Here is a 27,456-nt window from a genome sequence, read left to right as displayed (position 1 = left end):
TAGTCTGCTCCTCTTTGTTTGACAAATTTATTGAGATTAAATAAATGGGCTTAACATGGCTAAGAGTTGTAAGTGCTTTCAGTATTCACAGTCTGTATCTGAGCTGGGCAGTCTCATTGCAGTGGGTAGCATGAAATTACATTATGTTGATTTGCTGATGAGTTAAACACCAAATAAATGAAAAGTAGTTCACTTGTAATATCAAAGATGTTACATAGGACTAAAGAGAAGCCATTTGTATTGAAAGCAGAATATATAAAGGATTTGAGTGAGGTAGAATGCTCAAGTCTGGAGATTTGGAGTGGAACCTGATGGTTTCCACAGATCTTGAATGACAGGGTGTCATGGTTTAGGAATACTATTCCCCAATGTAGTGTTCTAAACTGTGTGCTGCTCGCTCACTCCTCCCTCCCCCTGGCAGGCTGGAGAGCAGAACTGGAGACACAAAAGGTGAACATCATGGGTTGAGATAAGAACAATTTACTTGAAAAAGCAATGAAACAAAAACCAAGCAGTAATATGAACAACATTAATAACAAGAGTGTACAAGAGAGGTGATCGATTCACATGCGAGTTCTTACCTCATGGAACACAAAGGACCCCTGCCCCTTGTGCTTGATGTGAGGAGACACAGAATTACCTCGGGCTCCTAGCTGTGCCCCTCCTTGCTATTGCAAACATTAACCCAGCCCTGGCCAAAACCAGGACACGGGGAGTAATGAACGAGTTACGTGTAGTGATGCTCATACATATAGCTGAGATAAATATACTACCCACCAACAAGCTCAATTATGCTACTTTCACTGTGGCTTAGTCAGGGCTTTTTACCATGGTACGAATAAATTCAGGTTGTGTTGCCGTTATTAAGTGCACCTATTCCATAAGGTTTTGTCAGAACATATCCTGGTTTGTAAGAAAAAGGCCAGGAATACTCCAGTTTCAAATCTCAGTCCTCTACTTGGTGGTCTGTGTGCTCTCTCTGCCAGCTCATTGCACTCCTTGATGTGCTAGGAAGACAAGGCAGACATAAAATTCCTCACTTTGTACTCCTGGTTGTTGTGGACCAGCAGCTGCCAACTTAACATCAATAGTACAACTAGTTGGTCGATGTACGATCCTGGGGCTCACATGTATAAAGCAACTGGTCTAACTTTCAGCCTGTGCTGTTCTCTTGGGCACTCCAAGGGCCACATAACCTGTCATGTTCTGAGCTGGCACAATATTTGCCTTGTCCATAATACTAAGAATTACAGTGTTCCCAAACTGCTGCTGGTTGTTCATATTGATCTTCAGTCAGGCAGACAACTCAGTGTTGGAAAGCCAGGGCAAAGTTAATAATTCCCCACTGTGTGCCCTCAGCTGACTGGCTTGTGCCACTGTCACCCTCCAGTGCTCTCCAAACTGCCTAGGATGTTTGGGAGCGCCTTTAAAAGCCCGCGAGCTGTTGCTTCCCCACAGCTCCTTTCTGCATCTGCCTGGCACGGTGACGAAGATGCGCTGGCTTGGGTCGCTCTCGCTCCCCACTTCTGGTTAAGCCCTCCCTACGCACAGATGTGTGAAGAAGGCCCTGCTGCCCTGGCAGGTGGGCTTCGTTTTTGCCCTGTAACATTAGACGGAATTCTAACTGGAGGGTAAATGTGACCTTTGCCGCGGCCCGGCGCCCCGCAGGCCGGTCGGGGCTGCTCCCGGGCCTTCCGCCGGCGCGGTGCTCCCCGCCCAGGGCGGTGCGTGCCCGGCGGGGTTTGTTTCGCTTAGCAACGCCTGCCGGGCCGCAGGCAGCGGGCAGCTCCCGCCAGAGGCCGCCGGCCCTCGACAGGGCTTGCGGCGCCGGAAAGGGGCTCCCGTCCCAGCCTGCCATGAAGGTGGCGGCCCTGAGGGCGGGCGCCCTTCTCTCCAGGCTGCGCCGCTCCCCGCCGGCCCCCAGCCCGCAACCCCCGTCCGCCGGGGGCCGCGCCGAGGGCAGGGGCGGCCGCGCCCCGCGCCCGGCCCCCAGCGAGGCGGACAAGGAGCCCGGGGGGCGGGCGGCGGCCAAGGCGCTGCTCGTCACTCTGCCCGACATCGGGGAGGAGGCGGTGGCCGAGGGCGACGAGGCGGCCGGCAGCCCACAGCTTCCCGTGTGAGTGAGGGAGCGCCCCGCGAACCTGGGTGCGGGGGAGGTGTGCGCCCCTCACTGCTGGGGCTTCCTTCCACCTGGCTTTTTCTGCCTCTGGGCGTCCTGAGAGGTACCGAACATCTTCGTGGGCAGGGTTTTCCCTCCGCCGGCAGTGTGCCAGAGGCAGGGAAGCGCATCTTCGCGGGCAGGAGCGGTGGCTCGCCCCGCTGTGTGTGCGCGGCGCCGTGAGGAACGAAGAGCTGCACAACGCTCGCGGTCCCGCGTGGAAGGGACCGGAGTGAGAGCCCGGCCCTGCACGGAAAATTGTGCCGGCCCCACCGGGGGATGCGCAGGGAGAGAAGCCGGGGTGCAGAGGGCGCGCAGGGGATGGTGAGCTTGAGTAGGTATCGTGAAGGTCCCGCACGCAGGTGTGCGAGTTGTATCAAGTTCTGTCCCGAGGCTGCTACTCCGCATCAAAGCAGATATTTCAGTCACTGCCTAGTGAGGTTCTAAAGTGACAGTAACAGGTGTGAAACTTGGTTTGGATGCTTCTGTGTTTGATTTTCAAGTCTCACCTTGGAACGTTTAGGGTTTGCTGCGTATAAAAGAAGCCTGTTAAATACGTGCTTCCATTTGGTGCTATTTTACTACAGCAAAGGTATACTGAAGTGGTTTCTTAGTGTATTTAAACCACTGGAATTTATAAAAGTGAGCAACAGTTGCATTACTGTATAGGTGGAATTTTTCATACAAAAAAAAGGAAGGTTCTGTATATATTTCATGGACATCTATAAATGATGCTTTTGTAGTGTTAAACTGTGCTAACCTTTACAACAGACAATCAGAAGAACAGTAATGTTTTGTTAGGTGTTGATAGGAATTAATGTGTATTTAAGTTTTTAACTCTAAAGGACTGGAATCTCTTTTAGTACACTTAAATCTTCAGATGGATTTTGGAACTTCGGCTTTAAGTTTGGTTTCCATGTAGGATAATATTTAAAGTAGGAGCACAAATCTTCCCTGATGTGCTTCTTTTATTTCCCCCTACTCCAATCTAGAGCTTTTTATTCTGTTTCAGAACATATTGTACGCTCTTTCAGGCTTAACACTTTTACTGTATTTGTAAAATAGTAGCCTTTTATGAGTAGGGAGGTTAATCTGGTTTTATGTGTAGTAATAGAGCTCTGTTTCTAAGATGTTTGGTGCTTTATATAAACAATGCCAGAACAAATCGGTGTTAAGTCCATGTAATTTCCCCCTAGCTACTTATTTTTTTCAGTACCAAAAGTAAAGCTAAGTAAAATGTCTATGACTTTTATTATTAGAAAAAATTAAAGAATGGAATCCACTCTTAAAACAAACTGATTGTATTGGGATGAAGAATAAACCCTATTATTTTAAATCTGATTGTATCCAGCAAAATACTCATTTTGACTTGCTATTGAACCACTTCTAATTGATATCACCTTATTATCCCCTAACTTAAGCTTTTGTATTCATGGTGGCATTTCAAATATTTTATTAATAGCAATCAAGGTTATACTGATAAGGTATTGTCTGTCTTCAAAAAACAAAACCAAACCAGAAAGAGATAGAAGAAGGAAAAAAATACATCACTGACAAGGAAAGTCTATACCTCCACATTAGCATTTTTTTAATTAGATGGTTTCACTTAAGCTTTTAGAAGAAGCATCTTAATTAAATATTGAAAACCTTAGCATTCCTTGCTTAGAGTTGAGAATTTGTGAGTTACAGAATATGATAGTGCATTATTGATAGTTATACACAGGAAGCTTTTGCTTACGCAAGCAAAATTCCTTCATTTCAAGTTTTATTGCTGTTTAAAATGATTTAGAAGACCTCAATGGCCAGTGTATTTTCATTGATAGCAATCTATGATGAATAATTGGTTAATAAAGGATCCATTTTATATCTTAGTTAAGTACATACGAGCTGATAGCAAGGACAGTACATGGATAGTGCAAAACTGTGAAAATCCAGCACTGATTTCTTTCTGTCTTTCTCAGATATGCTAAATTTTCTGATTTCCACAACTACCAGCTATTTGTCCTAGTAGTGTATAGGGCTAAACTATGGCAGTACATTGTGAGATTTAACATTTGCTATTAATTTACATAGCAATTTCCTGTTCTTCAAATTGAAGGAGGATTTATAAGGAATAAATCTTTTTCTTCATAATGGAGAAAGAAATTCACAGTTTTTTAGTCTTATTTGAGAGAAAATATATTCTGCTAAAAAAGACCATGATATTTCTTGAGAGAATATGAAGATGCCTTATGCTACACTTGCAATAATATGTTAATGTACCAAGATACACAGATTCCTTTTTAAGGAAACATATTATTGCTATCCTAACATCATGTTGCAATAGGTAGGTGAGATAACAACCCCTACCTAATTTAAAGATAAACTGGGCAAAGCTTAAGTTATGTTGTTTAGGGTGGGTAATATTTTGTAGAAACTAATGTTGCTGCTCCCTGGTTTCAAAATAGTTCTGACATATCGAAAAAAAATATTTGTGAACTAGGTATGAGAAGTGTATCTTTTTCTGTGATGTACCAATGTCATTATCTTTTGTCAATTCTTATTTCTCGAGGCTCAAGCTCTGAGTGTCAGAATTACTAATTACTAACTTTGAAAATGTGGATATAAGTAACCTGATGAGCTGCAGAAGAAGGTGGGAACTCTGATTCCCTGTCTCCTGTTTTACCCACTAAAAGCACTAGATCTCTTTCACACTGTAATGCATACTAACCTAGATGGGCCATTGTAGTGTTACCAAGCTGTCACTCCCCTTATTGTACTGATCTAAAAGAGTAAATACAGTAATGTGGTGGTTTGCTATGGTCTGTTTTTTTCATTGCAATTAAGTGCACAAGAACTCAGAAGTAAATTTTAATTTCATATGGTGCTACACATTCATCTGCACTCTCTAGATGGATGCAACTAAAAATAATTACTAACATTTAGTAATATTGTATATAAACCTCAGTTTTTGGAAAATGTTAATGGACTTCCAACAATGGTTTGGCTTGCAAGGGACCTTAAAGATGATCCAGTTCCAATCCCACTGCCATGGGGCACCTGCTACTAGACTAGATTGCTCAAAGCCCTGTGCAGTCTGGTCTTGAACAATTTCAGGGATGGGCCATCCACAACTTGTCTGGGCAACCTGCTCCAGTGCCTCACCACCCTCAGAGTAAAGAATTTCTTCCCAGCATCTATTCCAAACCTGCCCTCTTTCAGTTTAAAGCCTTTCTCCCTTGTCCTACCACTACCTGGCTTTGTACAAGAAGTCCCTCTCCAGCTGTCCTGCAGGCCCCCTTTAGGTAGTGGAATCCTTCTCTAAGGTCTCCCCTTTTCTTCTCCAGGCTGAACAATCCCTGCACTCTCAGCCTGTCCTCATAGGAAAGGGGTTCTGGATCTCTGATCATCTTCATGGCCTTCCTCTGGGATTGCTCCCAGGGGCTGACATCCTTCTTGTGCTGGGGGTCCAAGAGCTAGATGCAGTACAAGCTAATCAACTAGAGAATAAATGTGGAAAAGAAAACAAAAGGCAACCACCGAGCCCTAAAATCCAATGAATCTCATTTTAGCTTTAAGTCTTTTAATTGTTCTTAGATGCAAAGCACTTGTGTTGTTTGTTGGAAACTAAGATGATATGTTTAAAACCAGGCATTTTATTTCTGATCCAGTGCTCAATAAACAGGATTATTAAGTCAATCATGAAAAGAAGAGGAAGAACCTTCAGTCTTCATTGTTACCTTCAGTCTTCATTGTTACTCTTAACTGTTGTGAACTCCTCTAAAATTTTGTGAGTTAGGGGACTATTTTTTTTAAATTGTATTAATGTGGAATTCAACATGCATTGTTCATGGGAGTCATGCTTTTAGTTAAGGTTTGGGCTCATAATGGGCTTTTTTTTTTCATCAATATTTTGGTAAGGAAGAAGATTCTTGGATAATGCAGTAGTTTGGTGGAAATTTGTGGTCTTTTCAGTGGCGAGATTATTCCTCTCAGTTTTGTCAAATGCTAAAGGAATTAGAGATTTCTTGTCTCATAAAATACATGACTGACTGAATCAGTCTTTTCTCAGTGTTGCTACAGTTTTGTTGGAAAAGTTTGGATGTGGTGTGAATGTGTACTTGTGCCTGTATGAACACTATATGGATAACAGTGTGGGGACTTCTGAGCTGTTTGGACTCCTTCACTTGAAAACATGTGTTTGTAATGTTCACAAGTTGGCATGTGATAGTTTTTACATCCTTACTCTGATGACTTCTGTCCCCTGAGTAGATGCTGTGTTTTGGATTCAGTGTGAGGATGATGCTGATCACACTCTGATGTTTGGTTGCTGCCAAGCAGTGCTCAGCCCAAGTCAAGGACTTTTCAGTGTCCCAGGCTCTGCCAGTGAGGGAGTGCACAAGGAGCTGTGAGGGAGCACGGCCAGGACAGGTGACCTGAACTGGCCAGAGGGATATTCCACACAGGTGGTGAGCAGTGGTACCGTGCAATTGCTTGGTTTTTATTTGCATTTTATTGCTCCATCTCTGTCTCTCTCTCTCTCTGTTTTTTAGGAGAGGAGTTGTGGTTGTGGGATGAATAAAGGCTCGTTATTTTGTTTTTCAGTACTGCCTTTCTTCTAGTGCACCACCATGGAAGTCACACTATAGCAAGAATAGAGGAAAACTTTCAGGTCCTCAAATCTGTTTGGCAACATAATGGTTTAGCAATGTGATTGCACATCTTGACATCTCAAGCCAGGGGTGTTTGTGGTTAGTATGCCTGAGCTATGCAGACTAAGGTGTCCCCACAATTGCATTGTTTCACTCTGTGCTATAGAACTGTCACATTTCAGATTATTTTTGTTTTTTTGTTTTTTTAAATTCTGAGAGGATAAAGTTCTGCAGCTGTTCTCAGTGACTCATTATATGTGCAATATTCTTCAGAGATCAATGAAGAGAAGGGAAAATGTGTTCCAATCTCTATGATGTTATGCTGCCCAAAGAAGTCTGATTTAAAAAAAAACATTTACTGGATTTCCAAATTTACATAAAAAGAATACACAGGGAAAGTCTTGTGGATCACTTCCAAGTGTTTTGTTAGGGTGCTACTCTGTCCCTGTCTGTTCAGTCACTTGATCCTGCCGCAGTAAATGCCTCCTCTCAGATCCAAAGAAATAAAACACCTTCTCTAAGACACTAATTAGCATTCTTTATTATTGCAGTTAATTAAGATGATAGTATTTTTCTCAATGTTGATTCATAATTTATATTAAAAAGTCAGATTTACTTCTACAGTATCTTGCACTCAGAAATTGTTTATATTTCCTATAACCAAGAATTATACTTGCAGTTGCATTTTCACAGTGAATCAGAATTACAGCTAGATTTAAAATTAGATATATAATACCTTGCAAGCTCATGCCATCTTGAATGCATTTCAAAATTACAAAGCCTTTAAAATTTGCAGAAGAATAAAATTACTATATACAAATAAGCCTGTGACTGTGTTCACAGGGGGTCTTGGACGAGGGAAGAGACGAGAATGTTGACTGTATGTTTAGAAGGCTTGATTTATTATTTTATGATATATATATTACATTATAACTAACTAAAAAGAATAGAAGGAAAGGTTTTCTCAGAAGGCTAGCTAAGAATAGAATAGAAAAGAATGAAAACAAAGGCAGCTGGCTTGGACAGAGAGCAGGAGCCAGCTCTGCCATGACTGGTCACCAAATCTAAACATCTACAGGACACCAATCACAGATCCACCTGTTGCATTCCACAGCAGCAGATAACCATTCTTTACATTTTGTTTCTGAGGTTTCAGCTCCTCAGAAAAGAAAAAATCCTAAGAAAGGATTTTTAGTGAAAAGATATCTGCGACATAAGCCTGTCTTAAAAATTGGAGCAGTTTATCTTACTTTGTTTTATAAAGATAGGAGCAGAACTCAACACAGATCGTGGCTGGAAAAGCTTTAAATCTGTTTCAGGATTCAATATGAAAATGTCTAATAGGAGGCATTGCACTTAAGTGTATGTACTACAAATAGATGCCTGAGATTCTGTGTTGTGTGCACACAGATTGAAATTGTATTAAAAATGATGGCCTGCTTTCAGTGTTGTCAGTGATTCAAGAAAATAATTACATTACTTTTTTACTATTTTTCTTCACTCCAGATGAAATAACCAGTGAAAACCTTGACCCTAAGGGGAAGCAGGTCTTGGGTAAAAGAGGTGATTTTGAGTGCACCTAGTGAGCACTCTGTGCAGGAGGCAGCCACAGAGGACTGACAAACTGTAGATGGTGATGTAGGCAAGCACAGAGAAACTTCCATGCTTTTGTTCCAATGCTACCTACTTTTTGAACCAAGTGAGGCTTTTATGTTTATTTACAAATAGAATTTTAGCAACATATGAAGAAAGTTCACATTGTGGTAAATTATGGTAATTTTGTCAGATCAAAAAGGTAGAGAAAGGAAAAACTCACCAAGAGTGCAACTGCACAAATGCTCCCAAGGTAGTTTGATCATCAACACATCAGTAACCCATACACAGCTTCAAAGACAGTAAGTGACATTTTTGTAGGAGGAAAGGGCCAATCAGGTGGTATGATTAAACACCATCAGTGGAAAGACTCTGATAAAGATTTGTATTTTCATGCTTCAGATATAGTCAGTTCAGATATATATTTTCACGCTTCAGATATAAACAGTACTTCATTCATTGACCAGCAACCAGATGACTTGAAAGCATTGAAACATTTCTGGAAGTGCTTATTAATAAGGATGAGAACAAAATGAAAATTATCTCCAAGTGACACTCTCAAATGGAGACGTACTATAATTTTTGGAATGTTCTTTTGTTAGCTGTCAAGCCTCTGGCATGTTCAGTAAGAGTAATGACAGAGATGTGTTGCTAGAAGTTAAGATGGATCAGCATTTACTGTATTACCTTTCAAGGCAGGTTTTCTTTTTCATTCTCCTTAATAAGCCATGTCATTTCTAAACAAACAAGCCAAACATAATATAGCTGCCTTATAAAATAATTTACTGCAGAAGGCTAGATGAATATTCTATTAAATCTCTCATAATGCTGTTTAATTTACATGCACCTACTGGAGTTGCGTCAGCTGAACTATTCCCGGGATGCTTTTTCAAGATACGCCACAATGAGCCTGATTTTGAGAAAGCTGAGGCACAGGGATTGTAAGCAGGGACAGGCATTGTTGTCATCTACCTGGATTTTTTCTTTGTATTGCTGCAGTAAGTGATTAAATGCTGAGCCAAATGCTGACTGCTTTTATGAGCTGTAAAAGTCACTGGATATGTCTCATAAAAGGTCCAGACCGCTGGAGGAGGAACTTGGTGCTGCTGTATTAACCAAGTGTAAGCCCTGGCGCAGTTGTTACAGCAGTCTTCAGATAGTACTGCCTCCTCTGGGCTCTGCCAATGACATTCAATCCTGTCTGTTATACCTGCAAGTTTGTGGTCACTGAAGTTGTTACAAGAGAGTGAAAGTGCTTTTCCTAAAGATCCTCTCAATCTTGGAAAAGATGTGTTTTGTCAAGCAATAGAGGGCGAGCTTTCCATGGCTGACTGCAACCAAGTTGGACAGATGACTACCTGACCTAGAAGGAAAAGGATGTGTGTATTTCTTATGAATGTTGTATTTTCTTTGGTATAAATATTCAACTACAATACTGCAATGCATGCCTGAAATGTTGTACATTATCAATGTGGAAAGTAGCTGTGTCATGTCTGTTTGTTGTTACTCTGAAGATGGAGCAGCATTAGCTGGTGAATGTGTGGAAGGATCATTTTGTGCAGTGGCAGTTTTTCAGTGTTGTTTGCAACGAAGTTTGTACGTTCTGCTCAGTGAACATGATACTGACCAGGAGTGTCTATTTACTTCCAAGAAAATGCCCCTGACAGGTGGGTACTGTGTTGAGTGAGCCTTTAAAGAGGAATATTTGAGCAGGCCGGATTTGTGGTGTTACTCTTCTGTTTGCTATATCACTTCAAAGAAGAATAAGGAATAGGCTTCCGTGGTAATTGTCCCAGACCAGTTTAAGAAAGATTGGTGTGACTTCAAAAGCTATTTTTCCTGCAGATGTATTTCCACATTTATGCTAGAGAGAGCTTATAGTTTAATTTCTTTTTTTACATACTCCACATCAAAGTTTTATAGAAATCTGGCATACAAATAGTTACATCTTGGTTTTACAAACCAAGAATGGGATAGACAAACAAGCAGAAAGTGAGAATATGAGTGATTTTAATAAAGAGACTCATTAAGGTTGGAAAAGACCCCTAAATCATTAAGTCCAAGCATTAACCCAGCACTGATGTGTTCTCTATTAAACTGTGTCCCCAGGTGTCACACACACTTCCAGAGTTGGTGATTCCACCACTTTCCTGAGCAGCCTACTGACCACCCTGTCAGTGAAGAATATTTTTCTAATATCCAATCTAAACCTCCTCTAGCACAACTTGAGGCTACTTCTGCTTATCCTGCCACTTGCTACTTGGGAGGAGAGAACAACCCCTAGCTGGTTACAAACTCCTTTCAGGTAGTTGTAGAGAGTGATAGAGTTGTAGAGAGTGATGGAGTTGTAGAGGGTTCAGGTCCCCCTGAACCCTCTTTTTCTCCAGGTTTGAGTGCCCCAGCTGTAAATGGTAGGTTAAAAGATAAAGATGTCTTGTTATGAGAGCATGATGTAGTTAGTATGTTTACATTTGTTACAAATCATACTTCTAGAATAGTAAAGAATGTGTAAAGATGTGAAATCTAAGAAAATTAATTATTTCAGACAACAAGGCAGCACCTAGAAATTAGGATATTATACCTTGTTGGCAAGGGAGCAATGCATAATATTTGCTATTGGGACTGTGGCTACAAAACAGACTTTGAGTCATCTGTGAAAGAGATCTCATAGCAATTGTGACAGATAATAAAGTTAGCATTTTTCTCTATTAATTGACTTTTCTAAGCTCCTTTGGTTGAATGTCTTTTGGCATGTCCTTTATTAGTTCTCTCCAGTTACAAATTAGAGTGATGGAAGTAGTGTTAATACTAATAATATACTCCTACACAATTATTTATCCATATAATTATCATTGTGTTAGTTGGAAAGGAAGAAGGGGCTTTGTTTAGAGAAATGCAAATGATATTGTGTGGTTTTGTCGTGGTAAGGTGTGGGGATGACCACTGGCTGAATCTTGTTGCTGTAATGACAAAAAAGCTCTCCCAAACGGTTGCACAAAATTAAACTCTTGTTCTCCACTGTGGAAATATAGGAGAAGGTGGAAGGTTAAAATTGCATTTTCTTAACCAGAACATAATTTTCTATTCTAGATTTCATCTGCTTGGGTAAGATTTTCTTAACAAAGTACTCTTATTTTTGTGTGTGTGCATGTGTCCGAAGCGTTGGACAAACCTGCTCCTATAGAAGAATGATTGCTAAGGACAAGGAAAGTTGTAATTATGTGTGCAGTTTCTTAATGATTTACTGACATGGAAGAATGGGCCTTTGAAGAATGTGGACCTTTCCTTATTGAACAGGTTAAAAAAAAATTATCATCAGAGAAAAAATGCTAGGCATTTTCTGTATGCCTTTCTTAGTGAGCAATATTTTGTTTGGTTATGAAACTTTAAATGTCATTTAAATGCTGCTGTTTGATTTCCTGTAAGGTGAGGCTTCATATGTCTTGCTTTTTCAGTCTTAATTTTCAGCATATTTAATGCTGCCTTTATTGTTATTTCCTCTTTCTTGTATTTTCTTTTTGCTTATAAGCATATCTGTTTCCTCCTTTAAGAGATGCTTTCTGCAAAATATGTAGACGCCAGAGTTTTTATGTCCTGGAGCTAGAGATGAATGAAGCTAGTGGATTACTGGAGCTAGTGTAAATCTGCAGCTGACGGTCTATGCTCTGCTCTGACCCATGCAAAAGAAGATCGGTGACGTGCACAGAGGTAGTTCAGAGAGGAACTCAGTTAACAAGGGAAAATCTTTATGTAGCTGGCCAGCATGGCATAACCATTGTTCATCTACGAAGGCGAGGGCAACCTCCTCTGGTCAGAAAGACCAAGCTCGGCGTTCTTTGGCGGCGTGTTGCGAGGCGAGAGATGGGGAGATGGCACCGCTCCCGCCCAGGCTGAGGCTTTAGCTTCTCGTGGGGAGGCCCGGAGGGGTGCGAGGCCTTGCGGCGGGGCGTGGCGTGGGGAGCCGCGGGCGGCGCGGGTGGGCGCTGGCAGCGGGCGGTGCGGGCGGTGCGGGCGGTGCGGCGCTGCCGCCGCCGGGGCGGTGCGGGGGGCGCCCGCCGCGCCCCCATGCGCAGGGCGCGGGGCGCCGGCCCGCGGGGCGGCTGCGGCGGGGGGCTGCTCGTCCTGGGGTGAGTGTGGCGGCGGGGCCGGGGGCTGCTCGTCCCCGGGTGAGTGTTCCGGCGGGGCCGGGGGCGGCTCGTCCCGGGGTGAGTGTGGCGGCGGGGCCGGGGGCTGCTCGTCCCCGGGTGAGTGTGCCGGCGGGGCCGGGGGCTGCTCCTCCCCGGGTGAGTGTGGCGGCGGGGCCGGGGGCTGCTCGTCCCCGGGTGAGTGTTCCGGCGGGGCCGGGGGCTGCTCGTCCCCGGGTGAGTGTTCCGGCGGGGCCGGGGGCTGCTCCTCCCGGGGTGAGTGTGGCGGCGGGGCCGGGGCTGCTCGTCCCGGGGTGAGTGTGGCGGCGGGGCCGGGGGCTGCTCCTCCCCGGGTGAGTGTGGCGGCGGGGCCGGGGGCTGCTCCTCCCGGGGTGAGTGTGGCGGCGGGGCCGGGGGCTGCTCCTCCCCGGGTGAGTGTGGCGGCGGGGCCGGGGCTGCTCGTCCTGGGGTGAGTGTGGCGGCGGGGCCGGGGCTGCTCGTCCCGGGGTGAGTGTGGCGGCGGGGCCGGGGGCTGCTCGTCCCGGGGTGAGTGTGGCGGCGGGGCCGGGGGCTGCTCGTCCCGGGGTGAGTGTGGCGGCGGGGCCGGGGGCTGCTCGTCCCCGGGTGAGTGTGGCGGCGGGGCCGGGGGCTGCTCCTCCCCGGGTGAGTGTGGCGGCGGGGCCGGGGGCTGCTCCTCCCCGGGTGAGTGTGGCGGCGGGGCCGGGGGCTGCTCGTCCCGGGGTGAGTGTGGCGGCGGGGCCGGGGGCTGCTCGTCCCGGGGTGAGTGTGGCGGCGGGGCCGGGGGCTGCTCGTCCCCGGGTGAGTGTGGCGGCGGGGCCGGGGGCTGCTCCTCCCGGGGTGAGTGTTCCGGCGGGGCCGGGGGCTGCTCGTCCCCGGGTGAGTGTGGCGGCGGGGCCGGGGGCTGCTCGTCCCCGGGTGAGTGTTCCGGCGGGGCCGGGGGCTGCTCGTCCCCGGGTGAGTGTTCCGGCGGGGCCGGGGGCTGCTCGTCCCCGGGTGAGTGTTCCGGCGGGGCCGGGGGCCGCGGCCCGTGGCGGGGCGGTGTCCGCGGCCCGCCTGTTCTCCTGCCGGGGCGGCGGGAGCGCTGCCGCGGTGTTGTTGTCCCCGTGTAATGCCCGTCGCTGCGGAGCTTTCGGTGAGCAGCTGGGAGCTGCTCCAGCTTCTGGTGTTCGCCTGCCAGCGCAGGGGAAGTGATGCTATAGATGTGCTGGGCGGGGTTTTTCCTATAGTTTTATTTTATTGCAATGATCTACCGGCGCGTCTAATGGCGTGTGGTCCAAGGAGTCAGGAGATGTAGTACAATAACATGCAGTGGAAAAATGTGGCAGAAACACTATTTTGCTCCAGCTCACATCAAAAGAAGGGGACACAGCCTGAAATTGTGCCAGAGGAGGTTTAGCTTGGATATTAGTAAGCAGAAGGTAACAGTAAGTGGTTTCCTCCTCCAGTGATGTTTCATGGGAATCCGACCTGGGCAGTTTGAGCAGGTAAAGAGCAGTGAAGTGTTAAACCTTGGTGGCGGTATTAAGTTGTGGAAAAATACTAAGAACAAGGGTCAGCTATGAAAAAAGTTGAAAGACCTTATAAAGCTCCCTGAGCAATAAATAACATGGCAAATGTTAGCCAGAGAGGGATGTACGGGAACAGAAAGAAACAGCATTCCACGTAGAAGATAGACTGTGAGCTCACTGTTACTTCCTGAGAGATAGATTTTGGTGTTAGAACAAAATAAGACTCAAGTCATGAGTCTGGACTTTATGAATATTCATAGAGCCTCCTGGTGCTTACTGGCCAAAAGCAGATGCCTTGGGAAGAGATAGGATATGAAGTGCAAACGCATGGAAATGCTTTCCACTGCTGTTTAACCAGCCTCGAAGAATTTTAAATTTAAGGTCTTCTCTGATGCAAGTTCAAGCTGATGGTAGGTTTTGTTGTTTTCTTAACCAAGACATAGCAGTAGGATGTGTGATGTCCATTTGAGTAGAGAGGTAGATTTTGACATATGTGTCTTTGTAATATGTGTAATGGAAAGATAAATCTACAATTCTTGTCTAAAAGAAATGAAGAAAATTCTTGGAACTGTGAGCTGTTTTCCTATAGTTACTCATTCACAAATGTACTTTGATGCCGTCATGCTGCTGTGAGGGTTTTATGGCATGAAAATAGGTGAAGCAATCAGTTGTTCTAAGTGCTTCCAAGGAGCACTTTCACACATCTGTGTATGTTCTGAAGAGCTGGGTTTAGCATATTAATGACCCAACTTCATGCATCGAATGTAATATGTAATTATGAACAGTTGTGTAATTATAAACAATTTCCATCTAAAAAAACAAACAAACCCCCCCCCCCCAACAAAAAGCCCTGCCCTCCCAAACAAAGAAAAAACATTCCTTCATTAAACTGTTCTATGGGCAATTACTGGTTTGTGCCTTTGCTCTGTTGTTGCAGTAGTGAGGTGCTGATTCATTTGTGTGTGCTTCTTGCGAAGTTTGAAGTGCAAAATCCAAGGAGGATGGCAATGGAGTAAAGCAAGTCTCAAAAGTACATTTTTTTAAACACACTTTTGTAAGTAAGGCAAATAAAAGCTATTTGGTTGCTTCAGGCAAATGTTTGTCTTGATGGATAGGACTGAAAAATGGAAAAATTCAACAGAGTAGTTGTCTTCCTCCTCTTCTCCTTTCCCCTGCCCTCCTCACCCCTACCTTTCCAGTGGAGATGTGAATTAACTTTATTTAAAATTATGGAATGTTATGTTTCTGTGTTTATAGGAAGGGACTGTCCAGAGGTTCCCCAAATCAGTGTCTCTCTGGAAAAAGTGGAGTGTCTCTTCCATCAGTTTTTGCAAGAAATGTTCAAGAAGCCATTGACAATTATACCTGGTATTCATGTACTTCTGAAATAATGCTTAATTAACTTACTTTTGACTTAGATATTTCCAGATTGGAGTTAATTTTCACTAATCATTCTTCCAATAATTCTCATGGATAATAACTATTGCACGATATAATCCAGGATACAAATTGACCTAACCTGCTGTTTAAAGGGTTTGAACTTTATTCCTGGTTTGTGATATGGATTTAAGTATTTTAAGACCATAGTAGAGGGCACTGATTAGGTCTGGAAGGGAAATCAGACTTCACGATTAAATTGAAAGTATGCTCGCCCATGTTGCAGGTTAGTTAACTTTCAAGACATTTTATTCCAGATGACACTGGTTAGGATTTGCCTGCACATCCTATTACCACTGCTTTCCCTGCATCCTGGGGTGGGTGGTAGCTGGCAGGGACCAGCTAAAACTTTGGGGGCTTGAGTTGCCGTGGCTCAATTTTAAAGCGCGCCAGATTTAGCAACATAAGAAGTGCTGCATAGGGACATGTAACTCAGTGCTGTTTGAAACATCTGTAGAGATCTTGTGCTTAGTTTTGCAAAAGTTTTCTTGTGGAAGCTTCTAATGTGAAAGAGTTAAAGAAACCTTATGTTATCTTCCATCTGTTTTTCATGTGATCACTAGCTGACGTGGAGAAACCAAAATAATTGTTTGAGCTGGAAACATAGATACATGCATATAATTATATTCAAAAACATAAACACATTCATATGCATATTTTAGAGTGCCATGGAGTTGCAGTGGTCTAAATGCATGCAAAAACTTAATAGTGTAGAAGGAATTGCCTTTGAGGTAGTAAATAGTACTAATGGGAGCATGTATTCACTCTACTTTAAACTATCTGCTTGCACCATTTACTTGATTTGTTGCTTTTTTTAAAAGATGTTTATACAGAAAATACATGTGTTCTTCATTTTAATTTGTCTTCTTTTCAGTGAGACACTTTCATCCCTTTCACCTAGTGATTGCACAACACCCACGGAGCTGAATAATTCTTGGTCTGGAATAAACAGCTATACTACTAGTTTGTCTACTGAAAGAAGTTCGATTTACTCCTGGAGGGATGATGTATGTCACAGAAGCTTTTATATTACTCTTTCTCTAAATATTGTAGAAATACTAGTTTTTTACTGATGTTGGACATGCAGCACCTCATCCATAATAGCCTAATGAATAAGTGTATTAATTGACTATTTAAAAAATAGTTTTATTTGCATGATGGTATTGGTGCAGCTGATGTGTAACAAAGGAAAATAGAATAAAATGATAAGTGATGAAGTTTGGGGAAAACAAAGCTGTTTTACTGAAGAAGGTAGGCTTAGGTTTTTGAGTGCAAGCAAAGGATAAAACATGTCCTTTCAAACACTATATAGTGCAGGCAATGTCTAAATTCAACTTTTCTCAAGGTTTTCAGTTATGAGGTACATTCATGAACATGCATTTAAATTTCCCACTCTTGGTAAACATTTAGCTCTTACATGAACTTAGTTATTTTTTGTAGATGACGCAAAGAGAGGTCCTACTGTTACAAAGGCTGACCTCTGAGGCATACCTGGTGCAGGCTGGAAGTTGCAGCATTGCAGTTGCTGCCACTTTCATTTCAGAAAACCTTCTGTGGCTGGTAGTGGTAGTTCTGCCATTCTTTTTGCATAATGCCCTAACCTTTAGCGTACTGACCCGGCCTGTCGCTGCCAGCCCTTCAGGAGAAAGCCTGACTCTGGATATTACAGTAACCTGTGTGAGAGTTATTTCCTCATTCTGTGTGATCCCTTCTGTGGCCTGAAGTGCTTGGAGGCATTCAGCTGGAAGGGAACAAGCATAATTTGGGCCTTGAGTTTTATCAGTTTTTTAGTGTACCAAAGTGTCTAAAGTACGTGGCAAATGTCATTACAAACAGTGCCTAGCTGAGGAACTCTCAGCCAAGTGCTTGTCTCCCCGTCACTGGATAAAATCAGGCATTTCTCTACTATTTTCATTTGCCTTTGTGTTAACCTACTATCTAGTAGCACTGAGTTGTAGGTTTAGTGAAGAAGTATGGAAGGGCATTTCTCACACTGACAGCTGTTTCCTAAGCCCTAGACTAGGTCACACAGGCATAAGGTGCTCCCTCTTTGCCCTCTTAGCTGTTGTACTTAGAAAGAAAGAAGAAGAGGACTTCTTGAAAGAGCAGGGTGCCCTGGGTGCTGGAGATGCAGTGTGCGTGCTTCACATTGGCACAGAGAATAAGCTGGAAGTCTGAACAACTTATAATGGTTGTTTCTTTTTTTTTTTTTTTTTTTTTTTTCTTGTAGTTCCTTTTTGCTAAATCATCTTGTTCAGGCCAGCTGTGTGGGATTTTTTGGGTGTTTGTTTTTTGGGGTTTTTTTCTGCATTGTGGTATATAAATTGTGTCAAAAATATATAGTCTGAACATGCATTTTGACATGCTCAGAGAAGTTGATTCATGTTGTTCTGTTCTTTAAATATTACAGAAATTTTACTATTCGTGCATATTTGCTAACAACTATTAACTTTATAATATATAGGAATTTGATAAAGCCAACACACAGAGAGTGCAACAGTTGTTTTGGGAGATTGATGAATTGCTGTTTGAAGGAAAAGTGACCTCAAAAACAGAGAACCTGCAGGCAGAATGTGCAGATTGGGTTGAACAATTTCCTCATATAAGGTAAGGAAATTCTTGCTAGTAGTAGTTTAAATCAGTTACCATTGTAATTTGATTTTTGGGGGTACCCTCTTATGGTTTGGGCATCACCAACACTTGTGCATTCAGATCTCTGTCCCTGGGACTGATCTGTGCCATAGCTGTGAGTCAGTCTGGGCAGTGGTGCTTTAGCAACTGATGCCCTTCATTTTGATTAATAAAATGATTGCAGGCAAAGTTGTTCAGAAATTATTTTATTATATAATTTAGTGTAAATTTATTAGAGTTACTTTTACCTTTTCGCTCTTCCTCTCTACATTATGCATGTTGGAGTTCACATTTTCTGAACTTTAACAGTAGCCTTAACTTTCCATGTAAACACTTTTGATTAGCACTTTTACTCACGTTAGGTGGATACTGGAGTTGGATAAGTCAAGTCACAGATGTTAATTGTCTTCTGCATCCATTTTAAAATGTATCTTATATAGTTTTTTCATAAGGAAGGAGGTGTGTTTACTTTTGTCTGGCTTTAGAATAATCTAACAAGTTTTACTGTTTGCTCTTAAAATTTATAAACTAGAATCTCGTATTGTGTAAATCAGCTTAACTTTAATGACTTAAATAATAGGCAATATTAAGGTAACACACAAGGCTCTGGCCCCTCAAAGCAGATGTAAGTTGTGCTTTTGCATTGCCTACTGTTTGCAGGTGCTTGTATTCTGGATATTTGCATATGGCTAAGGTTTCCATCTATGACACTGCTTATTCTCTCCTTTTTATTCAGGGTTCTAGGAAAGCAGCTCCTAGTGCCAAAGGATGAAGGCTTTCAGCATTTTCAGAGCAGAAATGATGCCCGTGTAGATACTAAGTGTGTGCCTGGCCTCCTTGAATGTACTGGTCATACAAAAGAGTATGTTAATTTTTTTAAGTTTCCCTTTTGAGAAACACGTACAAATATTACTCTTATATTACTGAAACATGTCAGTATAACTAAATATGCACTTTCTCCTTTCTTTGAATGTTTACTTCTCATTTTCTTAATATTTTTTTCAGGCTCTGCATCTCAGGCTCTAAACTGATCCCAACAGTATCTCCAATACATACATCACTGCATTCAAGTTCCAGTAGGATTTCTGCTTCAGACTCAGCCATGTATTCCTTCCTGGAAGAAGAAATTTATGATGAGGATGGAAAAATAGAGGAATATCTTGCCTTTGACAACAAGGAACTGTAAATAACAGATATATGTATTTTTGAAGAATGTAATGAAAAAATATCAATGAACTGAGTCAGGGTTACTAAACTGTGTTTCTCTTCTGCCCCTGTGTTCAGTAGCGCAGTGGTCAGGACACTCACTGGGCATGTGGAAGATTAAGATTAAGCTTAGTGGTTTAAAGCTCACATCTCCCATTTCGGAGGAATGTCTTAACTAGTTGTTTTGAGGTATTTGATGCATGGAGATTCAGTAAAATGAATATTTAATTTTAAGATTATTTTAATTTTGAGGATGAAGGCATCCCTTCTCCCCCAGTGAGTGCCTTGAGTGTCAGGGTGTTTAGTGTCATTACACTGTTTGTGCTGTCACTGTCTGCCCTAATGAGTCTTAAATTCTTTCTGTGCAGAGTACAGCAGCTTTGTGAGGAGAGCTGCAGGTTACAGCCTGCATTTAGAGCACTCTTGTGAGTGACGAGTCATTCAGTCATCTTCCTCACAGTGCAGCCTGGGTTTCCTGTGAGGCAGTTGAATGTTCCAGGAGTTAGGCTACTGGGTGGATGAAAGATCATCATGTGCTGCTTTCTAAAAGGCCTCTAAAAGGGGAAAACTTTGGTAGCACTCACTGGGCACAAAGCTTTTTGTGCTTAGGCCTTATGCACACTCAGAACAAAGACGTGGTTGTTCTGAAAACCTGAGGAACCTTTCAGAGAGAGACCATTTCAGTGCTCTTTTTGAAAGAGAAGGCTGGGATTGCTGCCTTTTTAGGAAGCATTTAGGTTTAAGAATGCTCTCAGTAGTTTTCTCTGTTTTAATAAGTAAGCAAACTTAATTTGGGAGGGAGACTTGTCTGAGGGTATGTTTCTCTCTTTTGTCTCCTTCATATGCTGCTTGTTTCCTTCAGTTGTGAAATACCTTGTTCTCCATAGCTAAAACATTAGGTGTTACAAAGCCTGACAGGAGAATAGCTTGGTCATTTTGTGAGTTGGACCAATCAGCCACATCTCACATACAGTTAAGAATTATGCAGTGTGGCTTGAGGAAGAAGTGAAGAAGTGAGAGAGAAGAGAAAGGGAGGTAGTAGAAACCTGTAGGAATTTGGAAGCATCTTTTTGATCTCAAAAAAAAAACCTCCCAAAAACCCCTTTCCTTAGGAAAAAATACAATGGCATTAACAAAAAGAAAAAAGTCAAAACATTCTTTCTCAGAGGGTGTACTAGAAGACCAAGTTAGGAGATGTTGCTAAAACATATTTCCCTAGAAACAGAGGAAACAGAAAAAAAAAAACCTAAACAGCGTAACTGTTCTTACTGTAGTGCATAGGAATAAGGTATGTGCAAGCCTATGGGCTCTACTGTTCTTGTTATACTGCAGAAATCCTTTAAAGTTGTTTCATCTTTGATCAGTGGTGGAAAATTGCAGATGTGTGCAGGTACACAGGGCATGCTGAGAAAGAAGTTTTCATGTGAGAGTCCTCTTGACAAATACAACAGATGTTGTTGCCTATTTTATTGTAAAAAGCATAGAATTTAGTCTCAAATGACTGTGCCACATACAAAACTTTTTCCTAGACCTGTAGATCTTTCTTTTGTAATGCCCTAATGGGATTTTTAAATTTTTCAATGGCAAGCAAATGAAAAAGAAATCAGTATATGTATTTGATGGGTTCTCTTCCCTTAGGTGAATTTGAGTTTGAATTTTTTGGTTATCTCCAGCTGACTGCCTTTTCTTCCATATGTGTGTTTCTCTATTGAAGGAGGGGGTGGTGGGAGGAAGTCAATTCCCATGGGAATTCTTTTGAATTTGTTTCCTTTATTAGTGAGGATGAGATTTGGGAACAAAAGAAAATGCGTCTTTCTGAGAAGAGGTGTAAGCGTGGCATTCCCCCTGTTTCTCCCAATGCCTGTATCAAAGATGCTGTGGCTTCTGAAGTGTTTGATCATATCTGGAGCAATGTCATTGGAATATTGGAGGAACTGATTAAAAAAAATTGGGAAACTAGTATCCCAGGTATTTGATATTTTCATTTGAAAATATGGTATTTGTTGAATCTAATTCAGAAAAGTCATCCTTCCCCATCTGCTTAAATTAAGTAAATGTTCCAAGCTTTAGTTAAGATAACCAGTGCTGTAGAACTGTAACATATGCAATGCCTTGCCACAAGAATGTGTGCACACACATGCACCTAAAATAAAACTTTCTTCCTAATTTTCAGGGAGTTTTGTATGACAGATGTAAATAGAAAAATACTGAAATAGCTTCATTGCAAGAGAGTGTGTTTTAAAAAATAAAAATATTAATCCCTGGCTTGAAGATGCAAATTGATGCTGTTAGTCATCATTAGTCAGGGGATCACTGACAATGTGATCTGGAACCTAGGAATCAGAGTCTCCTAGTCCTCATTGTTTAAGCTTTAGAAATAGAAAGAACCCTTGGGTGGTCAGAATGTTAAAGTGAGATAGACAGTCTTGCTGATGTGCAGGAATTCATGACTTGAATATAGGAGGAAGAAAAGGTGACACGTGGAATTTTCTTCTATGTTTTCATATTCTAACAGACTGCAGTGAGGAAAAGGAAAAGCTAGGAAAAATAGTAGAAGTGAAAATCTATTTAGTGTGCATGTGTTATCTCTGGAGGCTGAGGGGAATTTCAGTTCTTTCAATGTATTTTAAAAGGACAGAAGTAACAGAAGAATAACTGAGGGTGGATTTTGGAAGTTACCTCTAATGTAAGGTACACCTGACCTCAAATATAAGAATACAACAAAGTAAGAAATGGCAAAATTTTTCTGAATGCTTGCAGCATCAGGGAGTAACATTTCAGGTTTTTCTGTAATTTAAAAGTTCTTTTGACAGCGCAGGTGGATTGTTTAGCTCTCTGTATTATATTTTAGGGAGGATCATTTAGCAGTGTTATGATAGGTTTGCCCTTTTATATTTTTAAAGGTCATATAGCTAGTATTTAAACTAGGAAGGAAAAGAATTTGAGTTTATAATAGAAATAATATGGTAACATATACCCAAAATGAAACAGTGTATAGCTGCTGTCAGACGAGGCTGGTATCAATAGACTTTTTATTTGATACATTTTTTTTTTTTTTTTACTTCTTAGAAAGGAAAAGCTCTGGGGATTTTTAGACAGCATTTCAAAGGTCTTATCTGTATTTTCTTAAACAACCACCTCTGAATCTACCTGTATAGGCCAGCTTGTATGTCAGTGTCAGAGAAAGCAAAGACAAATGGAAATGCTTTCAAAAACCCATAATATATGTTAGATTTTTAAATAGCATGGAAATATAAAGCTATGTGCAACTCTTTATTTACTGTGTCATATTGCTTGAACCCCAAGAAATGATGGCTGGTAAACATAGAAAATACTTCTTGTTCCCTCTACTTTTTTTGCTGTTGTGCAGAGTGTGACCAACAAATAGAAAAACTGACAACTGTTACAGCAAAACTGCTGCATTTGCCAGCCATTCATATTACAGCAGATGTTGGGACCATTCCACTTTTCAGAGGCTCTGAAGCACAAAGTGTATCTTTTGGGGCTCCTTCAGTTTCATCACAGGTAAAAATAAAGCAAACCTCTCTGTCAAATGTTCTTTTTTTTTTTGTCAAACCTTGGACAGTCTTGAGTGAAACTTGAAAAGGCTCTTTTTCTTTATTTCCTGTTTTTTTTTTTTTTTTTTCTTCTTTATACCAATTAGGGGTACTTTAAGTCATCTGATTTAAAATGAGGTTTAATTCAACGTTCAATTTTTGTTTATTGTCAATTGTTTTTCTTTGGTGCTTCTGAAAGGTATTGCTGCCATTGATTTGCAAAGTCTTGTTAAATTCTTTTCTGTCCTTAAAAATTAATTATGCTTTTATTGTGATCCAGTAATTTCTTCATGCTAGAATTAAGAAGATAAACTGGGATGTGAAGTTGCAACTTGAAGAGCTTTTCTCACAACACCATGAGTTTCAGAATCTTCCATTCCTTCTCTTTTTCTTTGCCTCTTGTGAAAGGGGATTCTGCAGTACATCCACTAGCACGCTGGCACTAGGCCTTACCTGTCTTTGTAGAAGCTCATGGTTATATTGATAAAATGTCCTGCTTGCTGTCTCCTCCCTCTGTCTCCTGATTAGTGTATTGCACATTTGTTTCCTTTTTCAGCCACTGCTTCTGTTTGTGTTTTTTTTTTTTTTTTTTCTCTCCTGTCTCTCACTGCTGAGTTCAAGTGACTTAATTTTCTTCCATCGGCTCTTTTTCCATGCTTGCTAAAGAGTGAGATAAGGAACACAGGAAAGATAGCACAGCAGTCTTGGTTCTCCCTGTGGGTGTGCTTTGTTCTATAGCAGTCCCAGCAGCCAGGAGAAGTAAAATCCTTTGATAAATCATGCCCCTGTGCTGAGGGAAAAGTGAAAGAACGTGAAAAGTTTGAAGAATCAATCTTTGGCTTCAACTGAAATTTATATTGTAAATCGAGTTGCAATTCAGTAACTAAATTACACAAATTTTGTTTATAAAAATACGATGAAGGTAAGCAAAAGAAAAAAGCATTGTTGCCCCATCTACTCCTGAGAATTATACTGAACCATCTTAAAAGGAACTAGAAATAAAAAACAAGTAAAATTCCTCTTAACTATGTGCTTTTTGAGATCTTCCTTCTAAAAAAGTAAAGGTTAACACCTAGTTGTTGCTTTTAATAGGTTTACCGTTTCTCCAGCAACTTCTGCAGTGATCTGAGTGGTGTGATGACAATTCAAGCAAAACCACTCCAACAGAGGCATGCTGCTGTGGCAGAAAAACACCAGTAGGTGACATTGACATTTTAAAAATACAACATAATTCACATTATTCACATAAAAATTTTTTTGCAACTAGAAAAAAAATGGTAAAAAAGGCAGTGATCTTGTGTGATCTTGTGATCACTGATATGATAGTAATTTGCACAGGTAAAAATGATGCACTGTTAAACCCTTGTATTTCTTGATCCTAATTCCTTATTTCTTTTTCTTTCCCTAGGAATGAGCAAGAAGACAAACAGCATACCAGTACCTCCAGCACTCCAAATTCAGCACATGCCAGGTTGGGGAGAATTTCTGATAACAGTGTTCTCTCACCATCTCCGGCTCTGCTGGCATCTTCTAGGAAAGTACCAAGGTTACCCTCTCTCACCTCTGACCATCCCTGCTCAGAAGTTCCTAATATGCACAATGATGAAATCCGTAAAGGAAAAAAAAAGTAAGATTTTCATCTTATTCTTTTCTCAGAATTTTACTGAAATTTCACCACTGAAGGATTTTGAAAAATACTTGAGAACTAACCCATGATTTATTATTAATTTTAGAATTCAGAGGGAAGAAGAAAGCAAACAGAGCCATGATTGCTTTTGAGGAAAGGCATTTGTTCTACTTCTTTTTTGCTGTATTAGGTGCTGTTACTTTCTGTAGCTGAGCTTTATAAAGAAATCTACTACTTAATAATTTCATATTACTTCAGTGAAGAAGTCTGTAAGGTGAATGCTCTTAAAACAGGAATCCTTAAAATTCTGTAGGGTTGGCAGTAGTTTATCTTCTGCTCGTGCGCCTGCGACCCGGAACAAGTTACCCCCAATAAACTCCGAGGCTGTTGAACAACGTGTTTCAGTACCTCGAATGCAGCAGAGCCCTGTAAGTTGTGTTCATTAAAGTAAAGAACTTCAAGCTGTTTAGAAATAAATTATCCTATGTCACTTGTTGAAGTGAGTAATTTTACAGCTTGTGTTGGTTTGTATTTATTACATAGTTTTAACGTGCTAATGTGTGTTACATTGGGGTGCAATTACAATGCAAGAGGAGGCAGTTCAAAACCTTAGATCACAGACAGATCATAGTGGAAAGTGTCTGACAGCAGAAAAATCTGGTTAAAAAAAAAGCTAAAAAGAACAAGCCAACAAGATGACAAGATAGTAACCTTGCTCTTCTATGCATCTGGATTTAAATAGCTCTTTTCATTGTTTTATTCACTAATATTAGGTTGTAAGAATTAGAATACTATACTGACTGAAGTAGAAAAGGCTAATAACTGAAAAAAGCCAGATCTTATATTGGCTAGTTTTGAAGGCTGAGGCAGTAATCAATCACCAGAATGAAAGTAAATTTACATGTTGATATATCGACATGCCAACATAGAAACAGTCTTGCATCTGTTTAAAAAACAGGCAACACTTAAATTCGTGCTTTTGGTTATTGAAAACATATTTTTCTTACCTTCTTGTAAACTTTTGTATGTCAACAGAAAAAATATATTTTAACTTACTCAATTGCTGCATTCTCTTAATGCTCTTCCTAATTTTCTCAGCATCAAGAACAATATACTCAGAGCAGAGTGTCAAGTGCAATGGCTGGCAGGGCAGAGCAGCAGCCACTCAGAGAAAGAACTGTTACTGTTGATCAATTTCCAAGACCCAACACAACTCATACATTCAGGGTATGTTACAGTGTAAGGGGAGACATGGAAAAAGGGAGGAGGTTTTCTTTCATGCCTGCTGTTGGTTTACAGAAGGTCTCGTTTCCTGACTTCTGATGTACAGGGATTCCTGCTATCTCTAGAGAGGATGATGCTAAAAGTCTTGGGGAGGGTGTGGTACTGTTGTATGAAGAATTTTTTTTTTCAGGTTTTGAGGGGGTGTGTGTGCTAGAAGTGTGCAGTTTTAGTGCTGTGTTGAGCTTTGCACTTTGGTAGGGTCCAGTCTGCTGGACTAGATCGTAAAACCATAATCGATCTCTTTCCATAGATAAGTGTATCTCACTAGGTAAGAGTATATCTTTCCTTTGTACAGAGAGACACACCTCAGAAGAAGTCACTGACTCCTGTGGATTTTGCTAACCACAGAAGGACCGGTCAAGGATTTTTGATAACAGGTAGGCAAAGGAGAATGACTTGAAAGGTAAAAGGCCAACAAAACTTATTAACCCATCATACTGTCAAAAAGTCGAGTGCTTAGGGAGAGCCATCTCAGCATAAAAGAACAACAGGTTTTCTTGGCAGGATCTTTTGAGTTTGGTTCTGAAGTTTCTCCTCACTTGTTCAGAGGTAGTCCTAACTCTTATGGGTAGGAATCCTTTGAATCTTCTTTTTCTTGTTATGACATGAAAGGGAAAAGGAAGAGGAAAAAGATTCAGTCTCATAATCTCATCTTTTTTTTTTTTTTTTTAGCATTTTGACATATTTACAACTATAGCAAGAGTATGTGGTGTACTGGCAAGATATTCTTGCAGCTTCTAGAGTAGTACCACACTTGCATGCTGGTGAACTGCTAATGACAAATTTTATTTTAGGTCTGAAATTAATAAATTTCTTTTGTGTAGGAAAAGTAGATTTGAAAATGTACATTTTAAATAAAAATATAAAGCTCTCATAAAAAACAAATTAGTATTGATTTGCATCTCTGTCTTGAATTTACAACCCAAAAAAAGAGGGCAACCCTCATTTTGTTTAATTTTTACAATAAAGCTGACTATCTAGGTTCCTGGTGTATTTGAGTCCTTATAAGTAATCTTTACTTGTTTGGAAGTTCCTTGAGTTTAAATAATTATATCATTGACAAAATTATATAGCAGGTGATGTAAGAATAAGGGCAGGTTAGCAAATATTGATCTGAGCACATTGGTGGAAGTAATTAATATATAATCTTGGAGTGTCTTTCAGAAACTACAACAATTAGCAATGTTTTATATTTTCCAGGTTCACAGAATTACTCCAGATCCTTTCAGAAAAATCCTCCAAATTCAAAGAAGAGATTTCAGATTGCTTCTTAGCCTGTTTTAGGAAGAAACAGAAAGCCTCTGCACTGATTGAAAGACTGAAGCACTAAATTTGCCACTTAGTATCTTGTGTAACAAAGAAGGTGTGCATATGCTGGTGTCTGCTGAGCCTTGCAGTCCTCAGGATGTCTGCATTGCCTTCTTTTAAAATTATTTGACCAGAGCTTAGATTAAAAATTATAGCAAAAGGAAATAAATGGTTGAGGTGTCTGCTCTGCAGTATCAAGAGACTGTGGCTGCACTTTCTTCTCAGGCATTCCTCCTTTTTATGCCTTTCCTAGTGAATTGTTTTTCTGCCTATCAAATAAGATACTTTTAGAATATAATGTGCTGTTCCCACTTTTTTGTTTCCTTAAAGATGTTCTAGTCTATCTAAATATTAGTCATATATAAAATTTA

General features: G+C 41.2%; 1 protein-coding gene across 2 annotated transcripts; it reads left to right on the top strand.

Annotated features, from left to right (window-relative positions):
• The first annotated feature begins 1,856 nt into the window (after nt 1-1,856).
• On the top strand, nt 1,857-27,279 carry FAM149A (family with sequence similarity 149 member A). Of its 2 annotated transcripts, none has more exons than XM_063156018.1 (14): nt 1,857-2,116; nt 15,293-15,403; nt 16,347-16,479; nt 17,937-18,079; nt 18,840-18,965; nt 19,109-19,285; nt 21,087-21,277; nt 22,680-22,834; nt 23,959-24,062; nt 24,275-24,493; nt 24,807-24,921; nt 25,592-25,720; nt 26,073-26,154; nt 26,978-27,279. In XM_063156018.1, the coding sequence occupies exons 1-14, from the start codon at nt 1,857-1,859 to the stop codon at nt 27,049-27,051; spliced, it is 2,019 nt and encodes a 672-aa protein (XP_063012088.1). In that variant the 3' UTR covers nt 27,052-27,279. The 2 variants fall into 2 exon arrangements, with proteins under 2 accessions (XP_063012088.1, XP_063012089.1); XM_063156019.1 differs by lacking the exon at nt 1,857-2,116 and adding an exon at nt 12,448-12,509.
• Nucleotides 27,280-27,456: the final 177 nt, after the last annotated feature.

Source organism: Melospiza melodia, chromosome 5 (genome assembly GCF_035770615.1).
Source record: "Melospiza melodia melodia isolate bMelMel2 chromosome 5, bMelMel2.pri, whole genome shotgun sequence".
Lineage (NCBI taxonomy): Eukaryota > Metazoa > Chordata > Aves > Passeriformes > Passerellidae > Melospiza > Melospiza melodia.
Note: the sequence above shows the minus strand (reverse complement) of the source record. Positions and strands in the feature narration are given on the sequence as shown.